The sequence below is a fragment of the Podarcis liolepis genome (genome assembly GCF_965112155.1).
Source record: "Podarcis liolepis genome assembly, chromosome: 4".
Lineage (NCBI taxonomy): Eukaryota > Metazoa > Chordata > Lepidosauria > Squamata > Lacertidae > Podarcis > Podarcis liolepis.
The window spans coordinates 79,234,293-79,252,295 of NC_139558.1; the positions used below are offsets into that span (position 1 = coordinate 79,234,293).

The 18,003-nt window shown below is 41.5% G+C and overlaps 1 protein-coding gene across 6 annotated transcripts in view; it reads left to right on the plus strand.

Annotated features, from left to right (window-relative positions):
- The window catches only part of STARD13 (StAR related lipid transfer domain containing 13), a 242,495-nt gene that overhangs the window by 111,100 nt on the left and 113,392 nt on the right, over window positions 1-18,003 (plus strand). Inside the window, exon 1 of one of the 6 annotated variants that reach the window (XR_014525071.1) lies at window positions 10,442-10,823. The exons of 4 other annotated variants lie outside the window; for them this stretch is intronic. Coding sequence is in view for 1 of the 2 variants with exons in the window: in XM_083498863.1 (XP_083354989.1) it covers window positions 10,658-10,823 (166 nt within the window). In the remaining variant the exon portion in view is untranslated. Of the gene's footprint in view, window positions 1-10,441; window positions 10,824-18,003 lie in introns of those variants that run through there. One more of the 6 variants, XM_083498863.1, reaches the window with a different exon arrangement.

Genomic DNA, 18,003 nt, shown 5'->3' on the forward strand with positions numbered 1-18,003 from the left:
AGACAGCAGAGGTTTTTTTTTACTTCTAACAAATCATGCAGTTGTTGTTCAAATTCACCTCCCCTCTGCCCTGCTAGCTAGAGGGGAGATCAAAGGGTCTAAATGTCCGGTTAAGCTAATCAAGTAGCAAGTTTAAACGGATGCAGGTTTGAAGCTCCGTTGCTTTCACTTTCATGCAGTCGGGGGGAGGCAGACTTCCTTTGTTTAGCTCTCCCCCGTTTTTAGCCCAATTTTTGAAAATTAAAAGGTCCCGGTTATATTTCAGCTCTTACTCACGGGGATTCAGTCCAAATTTTCTTTTCAGGAAGAAGTCGGCGCTCTCCGCTTATGGCGACGCGGCTTCACTTCGCAGGCTGGGTAGCGACTCTCAGCACCGCGCTCACTCCCGATGTCGATCCGTAGCCTTTAAAAAGGCTCTTTCACGGTACCGGGGGGCGCAAAGGTGCCCACCGAGTCTCCTTGTTCTCAGGCTTCAGCGCCTGGGATTTTAGGGGTCCCCCGCTTGCCGTAGCGGGTAAGACCCGAACTTGCGAAGCAGTCCTTCTCCGGAGCTCGGAGCTAGGACCGCCATTAAGCGCTGGCACCGACCGGAAGTCCCCCAACAACAACAACTTGGCTTTTATGCACGTACATGAAGTAAATATCTTCAAACGACAGAGTGCTGCTGCTGTAGGGGCAGAGCAAATGTTATCAAGCTAAGAAGTATGCGCTAATCCTTCTGTTGTAGTGTTTCATGGAAGCTAACAAATTCAGAGGGATTATTAAATGACTGGAACAAATTCCCGGCTAGGACAGATTTGAACATCTACATTTGGATTCTAGGTCACTGCAGTAAACTATAATGAAGAGATCCCACTCATAGCAGCTTCTTCTAAAGACTTAGACCCTTGGAGTAATGTTTTCCAGTGGCAGAAAGCCAGAGCAATTCTTTTTTGTACAAAGAATACTTCAGTTGAATGTCCTAATATTATGTTCTTAGGATAAATCAGCCAGCAAATGAGCAAAACAAGAGAGTCATCTGACACAGAATAAACTTCCATCAATGCATGCTTTTCTGTTTTGGGAAAATGGAAATATTTAGTTTCTGTAAATGATACAAAGATGTTGCCTGTCAGATGTTCACATATTCAGTTTTTTACCATTTACACTGTACACTTGATACAACACCATATTTATTTTATCATGCAGATTAGTTCTCTGAACTATTTTTGTCATTAGCCATATGTACATAGCATTTTTTTTTTTTAAAGGCAGATTATGGGAGGCTGTTTCTGTATCTTGAATAATCTTATGGGCCTAGATGCTTGCATGCTATATGCAAATTCTTACAGAATGAAACCAGGTCATAACTTTGCCTGTGGCATATAGCAGTTGCCTTCTGAGGAGCAGATGAGTGGCAAACTGCAATTATATTGGCACCTTTCACCTGTCTGCCATCCTTTATCTTCTCATATAGTGCTAAAGCATCTCGGAGACCCAGATGCCCGTTCAGAGCTTTTGAAGCTGGCACTGTCAGTGTGGATTGTGCTGGGTTTAGTTTTGAAGCTGACCTTAGAGACTGATAGCATACATCTCTCAGCTATGCAAAATTGAAGTGGCTTGGGCTTCGCAGTTTGCACTAAACTAAATCAGGTTCATCATCTTATCTCAGACTTTGGATGGTCAACTTTGTAGTTACCCATCTTTTTGCAAGGGCAAAGAGATTCCATTTACTGTGTTGATTCAATGAAATTTGGATTTTGAGGCAGTGTGCTTTGACTGAATCTCTGCGATGTGTATATTTGGCTCACGTGGAAATGTTGGCTGTTTTCTACCTACACAGTTTCAGCTTTTGAGCATCATTTTGTGGCTTCACCTCCCGCCTCTTTCTTTTCGGCTTACTGGTGTTTTCCATTTGTGCCTCCCCATCTTTTTTCTCCTGCTCATTTGCTCATCCACTTACTCTGCCCTTAATCTTGTGACCCCTTAAGAACCTAAAGTGAAACATCTGTTTGGCTAGAAACAGTAACTGGCAGCAACCCCCTATTGCTGCATCACTTCAAATATGACATCTTCAACTGTCAGCAGTCAAGTCAATGCCAAGAGGCGTTCAGTTCTCATTATTACTCTATCACATAAAAATCAATCAGTGGGTAACCATAGAAAGTCCAGAAGTGGTCTATGTCTTTCTCCCCCACCGTTATAATAGTGTGGGGTTTGTTACATTTGAACCCTCTGGTGAAAATAATGACTGTCGCATCTCATCCTGCAACATGATTTGCAGAACATTTTTGCTGGCAAAATAGCTTGTATCCTTGATATGAATGGGATGGCCGTTCTATAATGCACTGTTATTTAGTCTTGTTATAAAAACTGAAATAAAAACATTTATTTAAAGACATCTGTTGCATCCCAGTTGGACTATGGTGCTTCTTCACACACAGAATCTGGAAATGAGCCTCTGTTTCTCACAATTGCTATGAATGGGATTTTGGAACCATGTGGGAAATTAACCACCAGGATAATAGTGGCTTGTTTGGGGTAGGGTTGGCTGATGACATAATATTCATTATAAATGCATCTTTGAAGGAAGGACTGCTCCTGGTCTCTTTTAGGCATGTTGTAGTGAAGAAATCTACATAAAATGGCTATGGAGTAGCAAGAACTATAGCTACCTGAATTTTTTACTGCCGGGTGAAATCTATGAATCACAGTAGTTTTGTGGAGAGGGTAGGTGCCTAGAAATTTCATGTAATTTTTTCTATATCATACCTACAAAAGAAACCTCTTGCAGTGACTGTATCCTGGGCTCAAGCAGAAATACATCTTATTGAACTTAATGGAACTAGTAGGATATATGTAGGACTGTTGAACCAAGTGGGACTTAATTCTGAGTAATCATGCATATGATTGCTGTGCAATTTAATTGTATGGCCTTATTATAAGGTCAGTGTTTACACAAACATTATTCTCTCTCTCTCTCTCTCTCTCTCTCTCTCTCTCTCTCCCTCCCCCCCCCCCCAGTTGAGAGAGAGAGAGAGAAGAATATTACTTGCTTGGATATAATGTTGTTCTTCAGGCTGTGTGATAGGAAGCCATTGTCACTGCTGTCATTCCTTCTCCCTGAGCCTATAAACAGCACTTCTTTGTGCCAAACTGACATGTCAGCATAAGGTCCATTAATGCTTTTAATATCAAAAGAAATATTTTATAGCATCGTTATCCCCTTAAACCTACAGTTCTTAAAATGCAGGCAGATAATCCCCCTGATGTTCAAAATGGAGGGGGGAAGCGGATACATCATTCTGCTGAGCTGAGGATTGTGTGTGGGTGTCTTTGAGCTTTTACGTGTAAAAATCCGCTTGCACAGGAGTATTCTTTTTTACAAGAAATTGTCAGACAGTTTACATACAGCAGCTGTCTCGCCTCTAAAACACATCAGTATCTCTCTGGATTCCAAAGTTTGGTTTTTTGAAAGAGTTTGATCGTGCTGTTTCTTTCCACCTCTTTCTTGGATTGAAATCCCTTATAAAGCCTCTCACTCACCATTAAAATCCGGGTCTGGGGGGGGGGGGAGGAAGAAACATCTTTATTTCTTTGTGAAAAATAGAAAGCTCCATTCCTTTTGTAGCTTTTCCTGCTGTTCTTTTCCCAAGAGATACATAGAATAATAAAATCATACAATTTTAGAGTTGGACCAGGACCTTGGGAGATCATGTAGGCCTACTAAGTACAGGAATATTGCAGAAATTCAGCAGCCATAACAGATTGTTATCCAGCCTCTGCTTATATACATCCAGTGAAGGAGATAGCCCACAGCTTCCTGATGCCATAGAGCTGGTGCACCACAGTGTTGGGGAACCTTTGGCCCTCCAGATGTTGCTGATCTACAACTCCCATCATCCCTGGTCACTGGCCACGCTTGCTGGGGTTTATATATTCTCTGCTTCTTCCTCCTGTAACAAACTCTTATATACGCTCTTGGGTGCAGCTAAGAAATACCGTATCTTTTGCTCTATAAGACTCACTTTTTCCCTCCTAAAAAGTGAGGGGAAATGTGTGTGCGTCTTATGGAGTGAATGCAGGCTGCACATCTATCCCAGAAGCCAGAACAGCAAGAGGGATTGCTGCTTTCACTGCGCAGCGATCCCTCTTGCTGTTCTGGCTTCTGAGATTCAGAATATATATTTTTCTTGTTTTCCTCCTCCAAAAACTAGGTGCGTCTTGTGGTCTGGGGCGTCTTATAGAGCGAAAAATACGGTAATCCTTAGTCCTTCTGTCTTGTACTACTTTCCACTGGAGCCACCATGCTGCTCACATGCCGGTCTCCATTTGTATACTGCTTGCACCACACTGTTCTTTTATAGTGCTTTGCAGACCTAGTGTGGCTACTTCACTCTTTCCCAGTTTTGGGAGACTTCCAGCATTCATCACTCACGGAAGTCTGACTTCAACGTTCTTCTTGAATAATGCCATTGCACTCAACTGCATTAGCGTTACTTTACCAGACAGTTTTGTGAGCACCAGCCTAAACATGGAGTAGGAATTCCTTTAGAGTTTTATTGTAACAATATGCTTTAATGATGTGGGTTGTAATTTATTTCATGGGGGAGGTTAGAACAAGCCATCTGAGTTGCCACCTTCCATCACAGGAGTTTGTTGTGGCTTCTTTAGAAAAGCTATTGCACTTCACACCCTATGAATGAACATCGTAAAGAGAAACACTGACGCAATAAAGTATGAAATGAATTAGTCTGTGGTCCACTCCCAAAGTTAGGAACTGAACAGAGGTCTGTCAGCTATCACCAGACTCAGGAGCCTTCTTAAATGTGCACAGTAAATAGATGAGAAGTAATTTTAGCATTTCATTGAAGCCTTTGATGCTATCACTGTTTTAAGCAGAAGTCCAACTACATAAAACTGTGAATACGCTCTGAGGCATTAATTAACTCTGTAATATAATCATGACAACTAATGTAGCATCTTTCATGCAATAGATATGTAGCCTAAGGGGCTTTGTAGAAATAGGTAGATTCCAGTAAATTAAAAAAATAACACTTCTGTAATGAGTTGGTATTTGCAAGGAGTAACGTGCATCAAACAATTACTGCCTTTCCTATTGTTTTGGTACTAATGTCTTATAAATAATAATACAGCGATTGCTCGATCCTGCTGCTAGTTTTATAGCACAGGACATATTAGTACAGTGTGTGAAATGTTTTGATGTAACTGGCACGTTTGAAGAAAAGTCATCTAACCGTTTACACTGCCATATGAACAGTAATTTGGGTTGTCCTATACCCACTTCATCTTAAAAAGCAGAGACATCACCTTGCCAACAAAGGTCTGTATAGTTAAAGCTACTGTTTTCCCAGTAGTGATGTATGGAAGTGAGAGCTGGACCATAAAGAAGGCTGATCGCCAAAGAATTGATGCTTTTGAATTATGGTACTAGAGGAGACTCTTGAGAGTCCCATGGACTGCAAGAAGATCAAACCGATCCATTCTGAAGGAAATCAGCCCTGAGTGCTCACTAGAAGGACAGATCGTGAAGCTGAGGCTCCAATACTTTGGCCACCTCATGAGAAGAGAAGACTCCCTGGAAAAGACCCTGATGTTGGGAAAGACTGGGGGCACAAGGAGAAGGGGACAATAGAGGACGAGATGGTTGGACAGTGTTCTTGAAGCTACGAACATGAGTCTGACCAAACTCCGGGAGGCAGTGGAAGACAGGAATGCCTGGCATGCTCTGGTCCATGGGGTCACGAAGAGTCGGACACAACTATATGACTAAACAACAACAACAACAAAATACCCACTTATCCAGGAGTATTATTATATTTATATCTTGCCTTTTCTCCAAGAAGCTCAGGATAGCATGCATGATTTTCTCTGCTTCCCATTTTATCCTTGTGAGGTAGGTTAAGTTGAAGGAAAAGTGACCATCTGGCCCATGATCACCAAGTCAGTTTCAGAGTTGAGTGGGTCTCTCAGGTTCTAGTCCAACATTAACCAGTGCCACACACTGGCTTATTGCTCACTAGGACTTACATCTGAGTAAACATGTGTACTTTGGTGCTATGAGATGCTTCACTGAGCAATAATGGCCTTTATGTATGCAGGAACTGTTGCATGCCGCTCTGCTAAACCACATACAACATTTGATGTAGGTGCTCTAGGTGGATGTCCATGCATACAAGTGCCCAAATCTCATAGGGAGGACGTGAACATCATGCTAAGATGAATGTTCCATTAGCACCAACATTTCAGCTTGCCAGATGGAACGATCCCCCTCTCCCATGTTGTTCTGGGGATTCTCCCCATCCCTGAGCCAATTTAGGGGACAAGGGGGCACACGGGGAAGGGAGGGAAAGCCCCATTGCACAAGGAGAAGTCCTTGCGCAGGGTTTCTGTTCTCGGGATTTGTTAGGTGAATCCCATGCATACTATTTCCGTCTCAGAAGTGGTAATGGGGGGTGAGGAGGTCATGTGAATCAAGTTTTTGATTCCACATGGTTTTCATAAAACCATAGGGTAGAAAGGCAACTGGAGATCATTCTGATCTAATATGGCAGCCCTTTTGTATCAAATAAGTGCCTCGTTTTTTCTTTTTATGGTAAACTCCCTTTGAAACTATAAACATAGTGTGTAAAATTATTAAAGTAAGCAATGACTTTGCCCTGACCCTGTGTCCCGCATTAACCTCAAGATTGCAAGAAAAGAGCTGTGCCATGACAGCATCCTATTCCGAAGAAACCTTGTCTTGGTGCCTCTCAAGATACCGGTAACTTAGCATCCTCCATCCCACTTTTCCACTGGTGCCACGGACTTGAACCACCACTAGAGGGTTCTGATACCTGTTCTGATACCTGCTAAACAGAAGGGGCTGTTCTTAGCCTTGTCCTCTCTCTAGAGCAGGCATGTCCAACACCCAAGAGACTGCGATCTACTCCCAGTATAAAAAAACTGGCCGTGATCTACCCATTGTCATTGGAGGGAGGAGGAGCGCGCGTTGGGTGGGTGGATTGCCCAGAGTTGTTGAGCTTTTTGGGGGGAGGATTGCACAGAGTAACTTTTTGTACATGATAAGGATAGCCAGGGATCTACCAGTAGATTGCAATCTACTGATTGGACATCCCTGCTCTTGAGAGTGTGGGAACTTTCACCAAGCAGTGGAGTAGGGCAGCATAGGATTACACTGCTATTTAGAAGAAAACCTACTTAAAATCAGTGAGAATCAATACGTTCAGAACTTGGCGGCACTTCCATTTTCAGGAAATAAACATTTTCATTGTTTGTTGAGTATATTTCTAGCCTGTGTTTTACAAATGCCCTTCCCATTGCCAAAAAGGAGGTTGGTGAAGGTTCTGCCTCTCAGTTCCCTTCTTCTAAGTGCATCCTTTGGTTTCTGGAAGGAGAGCAGGGATGCTGTTCCCAAGCCTTAAAATCTTGATTTAAGTAGTTCTGTGAACCTAGGAGGAACATCTTGGTATTGGCAATAAGTACTAGTGTCACTCAGTATCCAAATCACAGCACAGCTGCTTGACAGCTTCGTGAAACAAACACTATACTCCTTCGCCTGTCATGAAGAAGCCAAACGTAAGATGTAAATGCTAAAGTTAATTTCAAATATTATTATTGATTATTATAGAATATAATAATTTCAATAAATTGATCAATTTATTGGTCTAGAACTGGGTAGTCCAACATGTGGCTCAAAGGCCGCATGTGGCCCTCAAGAGGTTTTTTGGTGGCCCTTGGCAACATTTGATGCACCCTTGCAGCCCTCCGCCTGCGTTCGCAAGGCCAGAAAAGTGAGGCACTGGGCTTTGGGAAGGAGGCATGAGGGCTCTGACAGGGTCCCAGAGTCCTAGAGGTCATTATTCTGAAGCTCTACAGCTCTGTGGCGAATTTATATCCTATAAGTGGGTTCCATATAGTCTTTAGCTGGAGAAGGGCTGCAGCTCAGCAGTAGATTTGCATCCAGGAGGTCCCTGTCTCAATCCCTGTGAGTGTTCCTGCTGCAAGGCCCATTTCCACCTGCCCTAGAGGGTGAGGCCCAGACTCACCCTGAACAGCCAAAAGAGGCTGCTGGGAGGTCAGAGGCACATTGCTGGAACAACTCTTGGGTTGGGGCAACCAGCTAAAAGGTTTTGAAATGTTTTAAATGATTTTAATTTTGGTTCCTTTGCTTTGTTTTTGTTGGGTTGGGGTTGGCGGTTATTTTAATTTGGTTGTAACTGCAAAATGATGATGATGAACATAATTTTTTTTTTTTGTAATGTCCAACTAAATTTGATTTTGGTATAAGCTTTCATGTGCATGCACACTTCTTGTATCTGAAGAAGTGTGCATGCACTGTTGGCTTTTTGCAGATTAGTTGGGCAGCAGAAGGCGTGCTAGGGAGACCACACATTCAAGAAACGCAAAAGTAACTTTTGCTTGGTTTAATAACAAATAACAAAAACTCCTTTTACACTAAATTACATTATATCAATAAGTGTGACCCATCTACCAGGGGACTGAGAGAGCTACATGCTGCTCTTTATATACTATACCCAACAGCTTAATTAACATAACAGCACCTGCTATACTGCTTCACAGTTGTTAAACTAGGTCATGTTATTTGCTCTGGCCCTTAAAGACATACATATCTTGTGAAACAATAATGAAACCTAAAATTTAAAGAAACCATTCAACATGCACATGAAAGCTTATACCAAGAACAAATTTAGTTGGTCTTTAAGGTGTTACTGGGCAATTATATATATATATATTTCGACTGTGTCAGACTAACACGGCTACCTACCTGAATGATGATTAGTTTCTGTTGATTTATTGGTTTATTTATAGTCTGTATAATATGTTGTATTTTTTAAATGTTTGATGTTTTATTATGCTTTCATTTATGCTGTAAGCCAACCAGAGTGGCTGGGGAAACCCAGCCAGATGGGTGGAATATAAATAATAAAATTATCATTATCATCATCATTATTATTGGGGCTGGGAGATAACCCTGTCAGAAATCCTAAAGAGAAGCTGCTAGTCAGCACAGACAGTACTGAGCTAAATGGACTAATGGCCTGGCTGAGTATAAGGCAGTTTCCTGTTTTCCTGTGTGTGTATATATTTTGCTTTTTTTAAGAATAGCCACACACTGAAAATTTCTCATACAAATGAAAACATTACATCAGAGTCCTCTGCAGAATAAAGTAAACATTGTGTTTTGTAAAACTAAACGGATGATTGCTTAGTCCAGTGGGCTTCGGCTGGTGACCTGAGACCCTGGCTGGAGCCTCAGCCTGATTTCAGATGTATCCCAACAGCAACACTGCCACCATATAAATATATGATTTTTAAAAATTAAGAAATGGCTCCTCAAATGCATGTTAGGTTAAAGGGTGCTATATCAGGCTGTCAGTATTTTGTGGGAGGGGTTCAAGCACACAATGGGAAATTTAGGTTTGCAAAATTAAAGTGGATCAAGTGCTTTGCACCTTAGTGCACCAAAACCTCCTTTAAAAAGAAGCAGCCTTTTTGTGATTAGGAAAGCGACGGGTAAAATGCACAGAGAAGTATGAAATGAAGCAATTGTTAATGGGAAAATGTGCAAGCAAATCAGAACGATTAAAGCCAGCTATAAATTAACCTCCATGTAAGTGTTCTGCAAGCATATCAGGATAAATGCTCAATAAACAGATCCTCCTGGCTTAGCATGAAAAGACAATGGACAAACCCAAAACTGGCGAGTACACATTGTTGGGATGCTAGATAACTCTTTACAGTGGGTCCATTTCAGTACTGAAAATCATCTTTTTTTTTTAAAGGAGTCTAATGTGCAAAGGCTTCCTGGACTATTTAGATTCAATTGGATGACAAGACCAAATTCTTGAGGGCGTTTGTACTCATAGTAACCAGAAGCATCTTTCTTGTAAGACAAAGCCCCGCATGAGTCATTGCAGGAGTGATTTGGGGTGGAGGGAGAATCACCCTCACCCTTTGTTAGAAAAGAGCAGTGATATGAATCTATCCTTTGTTAGAATGCTTTAAAAGCTTAAAGGGATTGTTCAGCTTCACTTTTTCTCCCCCTGCTATTTGTGCCGCTAAAGAGTTTCCTTTACTCTGCTTCTCGATAGTTTTAAGAAAAAGTTCCAGAACTTTGTATCCCACAGTTCAAAACAAACTGCGGTGTCAAGGAAGGAAGTTATCGTATCCTCAGTAGAGAGAAGAGGGCATCTTAGACCTGAGTCTGTGAGGCAGAGAAAAAAATCGGGGCTCCTGCGCGCTTCAAATGGTTGCAACATGAAATCTCTCCCTCTTTCCTCTCTCCTTTCTTTAAACTTTCCTATCATGGCTCATCGTTGCTTAGTCAGCTCCAAGGCTCTTCGCTTCCAGCGTTTATGTGGGGCTGCAACTGCTTGAATAGCCTTCACTTTCCTCTGCGAGGCACGCTGTGTACTTTCACATTCTTTTCTCTGACTGATTGGCCCTTTCCGATCATGTGAGGGAAGCTGGAATCCTGAATTGTAGCTTTTGGCACTCCTCCTTTCTCTCTTTCTCTCTCTTTTTAAAAAACGCTTGTGCTTTCCAACTTCTTGCCTCTCTTCTCTCAGTGTTCCGGTTTAGATCTGGGATTTAAGAGTTGTTGTTTTTCCTTTTGAAAAACGTGAAGGCAGAGATGTTGAGGCAGGTGCCCAGCACTTCAGGCTGCTACTGTGTGAATGCCGTGTCAACAGAAGGCCAAGAGATGTGCTTGCGTTTTGATCAGGCTGCAAGACGCTCTTCTCCGTACAGGATAAGTAGGATCCTGGCGCGCCATCAGCTCCTGACTAAAATTCAACAAGGTGAGTCACTTAGGCTGCCTTAGCCTCTTAACTATAACTCCTTGCTGAAAGAATACCTTCCGGTCAGTTTTCTTCACCTTAAAATCTTTTGGTCAATAGCTCTGATTGTGCTGTTTATTCAGCATTACTACTGGATTTTAAAAAGGAAAAGAAATAAATAACCCGAATGACAGCATTTAGCTGCAGTGTAGTTATCCATTTGCAAACGTGCAGCCATGCAAGTAGTGTGAAAAAGAACTTAGCTGCCCAGCCACTTAATCATAAACTTCTACATTCCATACATGCTCCATTCACCACCTTAGCTGCTTGGACCAGGTTGTTCTGCTAGATCTCAGTCAATACAATATACCGATCATACTATAAATCTGCTATCTGCTATTAAACATTATTTAAGTGCTCTTGTGCTGTAAGTACTTGCGTAGAGATGTAAGCCGTGTATGACCAAATGTTTCCCATAAGGCTATGGAGTAACTGCTGGTGTTTGTCTTTAAAATTTATGTTCACTGAATTTTTAATTTATGCCCACCCTACTTCTAGAATGTAGAGTGAGTAACAGAAATAGATAGGTCCTTGTCCTCAAAGGGCTCACAAGCAGATCACGTACGATATTCATTTTGAGAAAGTTTATAGGCCTACACAAGCAGTCTCCTTGGGCATATCCGTTTCTTCCTCCTCCCTGTGTAAAATATGAGGGCTGAACGGATGCAGGATCACTCTCCCCAATGTATAGTTTTGGTTCATCTTTATGTGCTTTTAATTGAAGTGATGCTTAGAGCCTTTCACACAGAAAGATGATACGCAACTGCCTGTATGAATCCGTTAAAAAAGTTACGTAGAAGATCAACAGAGAGAATACTACCAAGTGCCATGGACTTCCAGCTTATATTTAGGAAAATGGGAAAAACAATGTTCCTTAAGGGAACGGTGGCTCATTTCAGTTCACTCATAGCACCTGCACTGCATCGAGAGAGCCAGCTGAATAGCAATATCAGACTTCCGGTCATGAGAATATATAGTGCCAGAGTTTCATATGTGGATTTCTGCTTTCCTAGATAAGTACTTTCACCACTTATATCTGCTGCATATTTACTTGGAAGTAAGTACCACTGAGTTCACTGGTGTTTACTCCCATATCCAGGATCACAGGGCTGCTGGCTTAAATTATTATCTCTGCTTGGTTACTGTTGAGCTTTGGGTAAAGGATATGTTGATGGAAATCCTATCACATTTATAAAGGAACAATGCATATTTCAGCAACAAGCATTTGATGAATGAGATTATTCCCTTGGCAATTAGGCAAACTCTGTTGTTTGCAATATGGTTTCAGGAACCGGTGATGTTTGGAGGATACTGGTCCTAGCCGCGGCTTCGATTTCAGGAAGGATATTATGTCATGCCGTATTACCTTGTGCACAATCTTGATGGAAAGAAAAAGAGCAAAATTTTCCCTTTGGGTTTGTTTAAAACAAAAAGCACACAGTATTTAATTAAATACACATTTCCAGGTGATGATGTGTGCTGGGGAAAAAAGATTTGTAAAACTTCAGGGAATATCTGAGGCCTATGCCCTAGAATTCTTTTTAAGCATCTTCCTATAGTTTTGGGAGCTGTGTTTATGAATGCCCAGAATGAAATGCTGAAAAAGCAGAGCTTTGTTCCTAGCCTTCAAAAATCTATTGGGCGGTTTCCAGAGAAATAGTTCCGTTAGTGCAAGTATTTCTTATTGCACATTCCTCCCCTCTCCCTGTGCTCCCTCTAAATCTGTTCTGGGGTTGCTACAGTGTGGGCTTTTATATATGCCCAGCAATGTCAGCCTCTGACACCCTTGCCTAAACATTCCCTTTGAGATTGTTAGAGGACCTCAGTTATCATTTTCAGCCTAAATAACCGCACAAAATCTTTTCTAACATGTGTGCCTCAAACCTATATTTCCTCTGGGCTTCTGCTGCTCTTACCTGCTTCTATGTAAAGTAGATGGTTTGATATTTGTGAAGATACAAGAGGGTATATCACAATGCATGCACAAGAATTGGTGGCTGTCAGCTATCACTGGTGTATCTATGATGTTTTGAATATACCTATCTCAAAATTGGCATTGTTCCCATTTACCATGTTGATATTTGCCTAATTTCAGACATTGACCTTAACAGATACACAAGACATGAGGTACTGCCATATATATGGGTTGCCCAGCCCAGTAATGTACCCTGACTATTGAGTGCTCTCCAGGGCTTCAGCAGAAATATTTCCCAATCTTGTTTCTTGAGAACTTAGATTGGATATAGCTGAAATTGCATTTATGGCCCTTATGCATGGCAAGTTGTTGCCCCTATAAGAGGAAAGGGACTGTCTGCACTTTTTATGTTTAATACTTTTAATGATGATGGTTATTGGCGCAGGGAGAACTGTAACTGTTTATTCCTATATTCAAAATTAAAAAGAGAATTAACTTATAGAAGAGCAAGAAAGGAAAGCTCCTTATCCCACCATCACCTTTCATCCACCTGCACTGCTTGAAAAGTTTTTTTTTTTTTTGAAGGGTTAGGAGGCTGCTGGGCAGAGAAGAGGGACATAAATTTTTTTTCCATTAACTTCTTTAAGGCAACATAACTTAGGATCCTAAGTGGAAATTTCAGGTGATTCTTCTATCCCCCAGCAGTATCCTACATTGCTCAGGAAGCTATTGACCAGGCATAGGCAAACTCAACCCTCCAGATATTTTGGGATTACAACTTCCATCATCCCTGACCACTGGTCCTGTTAGCTAGGGATGATAGGAGTTGTAGTCCCAAAACATCTGGAGGGCTGAGTTTGCCTATGCCTGCTATTGACCTTTTTTTTCAATGGGGTGCTAGAAGCTGCAGAGTAGTGGAGGTTGCAGGAAACTTGCCCCCCCCCCCAAAATCTTCCATAATTTTCATTTATGTTAGCATCCAAAGTTATCTTAAGATAGTGCTGAATGTCAAGTAATGTTGAGGTTCAAGCACACTGTCGTCACAAGACGCCACTTGTCTCTTGCTAAAGCTCTTTGAAGCACTATGCTGACCCTTTTAATTATTTGTGTAGTTGTGACATTTATCTAACCCATTTCCTAAGGTCAAAGCAGTTTACATAAAAAATAAAACAGGATTTCAAAATTACATAAAAACCCAAAGCAGAATGGCTTGTATCCAAAGTCATAACTGCATGAGTGAAAAGACACTTTTGCCTGCATACGGTAGCCTCACCAAATTCTTCAGATTTCCTCATTCCTCTGTGCCACCTTGTGCTACTCCATTTTGCAGAAGCAGCAATTGAGAAAAACATTACACTCAGGGGAGGAGCCAGGAAGCCTCCATTGCATGTCTGGGGTGTCACTCAGTCTCTACAGCCAACCCACCAATCAACAGCACTTCATTTTCAGAGAAGCTCCACAAAACATTCCACAGCCTACCAAGAAAAACTATAGGTCATAGCCAACATACTAATCTTGACTTCCAAAGTTCTTTGGGGAACAGCTTAGTTTTGTACCCTCTGGAATGTCATTGGGGAGACAGTTTTTGGAGTCCTTCGAGAAGGTCATTCCAGAGCCACAGGGCAATTGCACTGAAAGTAAATTTTATCCAGCAGTTCTTACAAACTTAACATAGCAATGCAAAAGGAGTATTTTATCATGAAACTCTTGACGTAAAGAGGAAGTCACAGTGTATTTGCTGTGGCTTTAATTCAGCAAAGCACTAAGCATGTTCTTTAATTCAAGGGTTCTCATATTTTGAAATAGCAAACCTCCCCAAGTTAAGTCAACAATTTTTCAAGCAACTCTTAATATATCTAAGTTAAAAGAACATACAATTGCTGGGCTGTTCTAGGCTTTGGGAGCTAGTAGATCAAAGAAAAAGGTGAGGTTATGACTGAGCTATCCAAAGCCTATGATCTGCTTTCACATTCTTACAAGAGGCACCCCATAAAAGCAAAGATCGCTGGAATGAGTTTTCTCCACTGAACTTCTGCTTGGTTCTATTTGTGTGTTTGAGAGACTAATTCATTATTCTGACATATTTGGCATGAACGTAAGAGGCTGCCATATTGGTCCTGAAGAACAGAATACTTATGGTAGAACTACATATTATATCACATAAGACTGACACCCAAATGGAATTCCTGGGTCAAATGTGTTCGCCTTCCCCCACTTCATATAATATCTCTCACCCTTTCTCAAAACACCAACATGTTCACCGTTTACCAAGTTGAGAGCCAGTGTGGTGTAGTGGTTAAGAGTGGTAGTCTCATAATCTGGTGAACCGGGTTCGCGTCTCCGCTCCTCCACATGCAGCTGCTTGGTGACCTTGGGCTAGTCACACTTCTCTGAAGTCTCTCAGCCTCACTCACCTCACAGAGTGTTTGTTGTGGGGGAGGAAGGGAAAGGAGAATGTTAGCCGCTTTGAGACTCCTGAAGGGGAGTGAAAGGCGGGATATCAAATCCAAACAACAACTCTTCTTCTTCTTCTTCTTCTTCTTCTTCTTCTTCTTCTTCTTCTTCTTCTTCTTCTTCTACCAATCCCTTATCCTAGAAGCAGTTGACAATTTAGTGAAGGGGTGCAAGTTATGGCCGGGCGGAGAAATCAGTGTGGGGAATGCTATTCAGGCAGCAGCCCTCAGGCATTGTGTAATGTATAGTTCAACCTTTAGCTGAGACACAGCCACTAGCACTTGGGAGAATAGCTGTTTTTAGTTAATGCAAATTTACTTTAACCAGTGGTTCCCGGATACACCTCGCTTGAAAATTGCTGATGGTCTTAGCAGACTTAATGATTTTCATGTCTGTTGTGGCAATTGTAATGCGCTACGCTAGATGCTGTATATTTTTAGTTGTATTTTCATTGCTTCTTTTATTTCTTACATGTTGAATTTTACATGAGAAAAAAAAGTATCGGAAACAAGATTAGAAAATAAAAGATAATACAATATGAATATTTAATGCAATGGATGTGGCTGTTGTGTCCATCCTGTTCAACTTTTGCATGGACAACCAGGTTTAGAGAATGATGGAGCAACTGCTGATTCTGCCCTTCTTCACAGGACACTGTGAATCACCTGAATAAAGCTTGCAGACCACTGGTGGTCCACAGATTAGAGTTTGGGAAGCCCTGCCTTAGACATTTATTGGGAAGTAAAAAGGGAAATTAGTTTGTGGAGCTCTGATGTTGCAAAGTATTTCTGAGTTCACATCTGATTATTCATAAGATTTATTTTTTTATAAAGTTTGGAAAAATAATCACAAAGTTAGCAAATTCACAGTTAAAATGAAGAAATATTCTTCACATGTCCTGGCCTGAAGAAAAAGAGGAAGAAGCAAATACAGATAGATTTTAATGCTTTCTGTCTGTTGGTCACACAGCCCTTCCCAGTACGGTTTGTCGTCTTGATCCGAAGGGGTTATTCGCCCACCAGTGTGTAAAAATGGAGTCAGCTTTGGCAGCTCGGGGAATCCCGTAGCTATCAATATCTTGTTTCGTGTGTCTCTCTCGAAAGCTAAAGATTCCAGCATCATGTGCTAGCTTGGGATCTGGTCTCTGGGCACAAGGAAAAGTTGCAGCCATAGAATGAGTCCCATCTAGGAAGAGGCAGCAATGTGCCTAGACAGTTCGTGTCAGTTGCAGCAGCTGCTATAGGGCAAAGGTACAGAAGAGGTTGTCTTGGCAAAGCCCATAAGGACTTTATCAAGGGATAGAGGGAATTGCCTCTGCCCTGGGAACTCCTTATCAGGTGTGGCGCTGGGGTGTTCCCTCCCTGGCCCCCTCCCAGTCATTCCACTAGTACACACTTAGCTAGTTAACATACATTTTTTCATAATATTGGGTAATTTGACTTTTAGCATTTAGCATTAAGCAATGAACAGACGAAGTGAAATAAAATCCCAGGCTAAAAATTTCATAAAACTATCCTGATTTTAAATAACTAGGTTTGCTTTGACAACTCTTCCTTTACCATGGAGAGCACCTAATATTAAAAGCAATCCTTTTTACCATTGACAACACTATTTCATTTATTATAGCCCTCACTTCCTCCCGAGTCATTCCGTTGTTTTATATATTGGTGGGGTTTGCACGTCCTGAACAAATTTGTAATATGAGTGACCTGGAGTATTTGTTCAAACGGTGTGTGTAAGGCCAGTGGGGATTCATTAATGATTGCTCATGTTCCCTCAAAAGTAAATAAGGTGGTGGCTGTCAAGAATTCATATTGGGTGAGTCAGAAAATTATGATGACTTTTTAGAGTTTATAGAAATAGACTGTGACTCACTGTATCATTCAGATCTGTGTAGTGCTGTTGGCTCTAAGGAATGAATAGTTCAATTCACACACTGCAAATGGTAACCATCGCTGTTGGAACAATTCTTTTTATTATGCAGACAAATTATAATTAGTGCCCCTTCTTACTTTTTTGGAATATATGCCTTCTTTGCACTTTAAAGAGCTGGCACAAAATTGCTCCAAGGAAGGGGCTACTGGGATCAATCTTGTGGTGTCAGCGTTTCTGCAAGTCCTAAAAATATTGTTGCTGGTTGAGAAGTAGTAGTAGTATTAGACAACAAATAACCTCTTTTTGATATTTCATGCAGTATTTATGGAAGAGGCTGATGCGCTGCTCTTCCTGTGTTGGTGCACATGTGTGGGGTTTGCACTTGGTGAAAAATGCCCCCGAATTTTGATTGAGCCACCATATCGTGCTTTGTTTTCTAATTGTAAATTTCCCCTGATATTTCCCATGAGAGACCTGTTAGAGAATAGCTTGGCCAAGTGATTCATGTCCTGACAAATTCCAGATTGGACTGTTGCAATTGTGATATTTTTGTAAGCGGCCCCATGGGACCATTCAGTGAAGAGTGGGCTAAAAGTACAGGTAATAAATGTACTCTTCATAATAAGAAAGGCCAGTGCCTGTATGCATGAAGGCCATCCTCTTCTGAGTGGTATTAATGGTAGAACATCTGCTTTGCACACAGAAGGTCTCAGGTAGGGCTGGTAGGTGAACCTATCTGAAATCCTGTCCAGATATTCCAATTTATAAGTTGTGCCCTAACACAGCAGAGGCAGCAGGAGTCATGTGGCTTTGGGGGCAGGCCTGGATACACCACCCAACGACTATTGCCAGGCTTGTTCTCATGGTGCAGTAGTAACGTCTGAAGAGGACCTATGT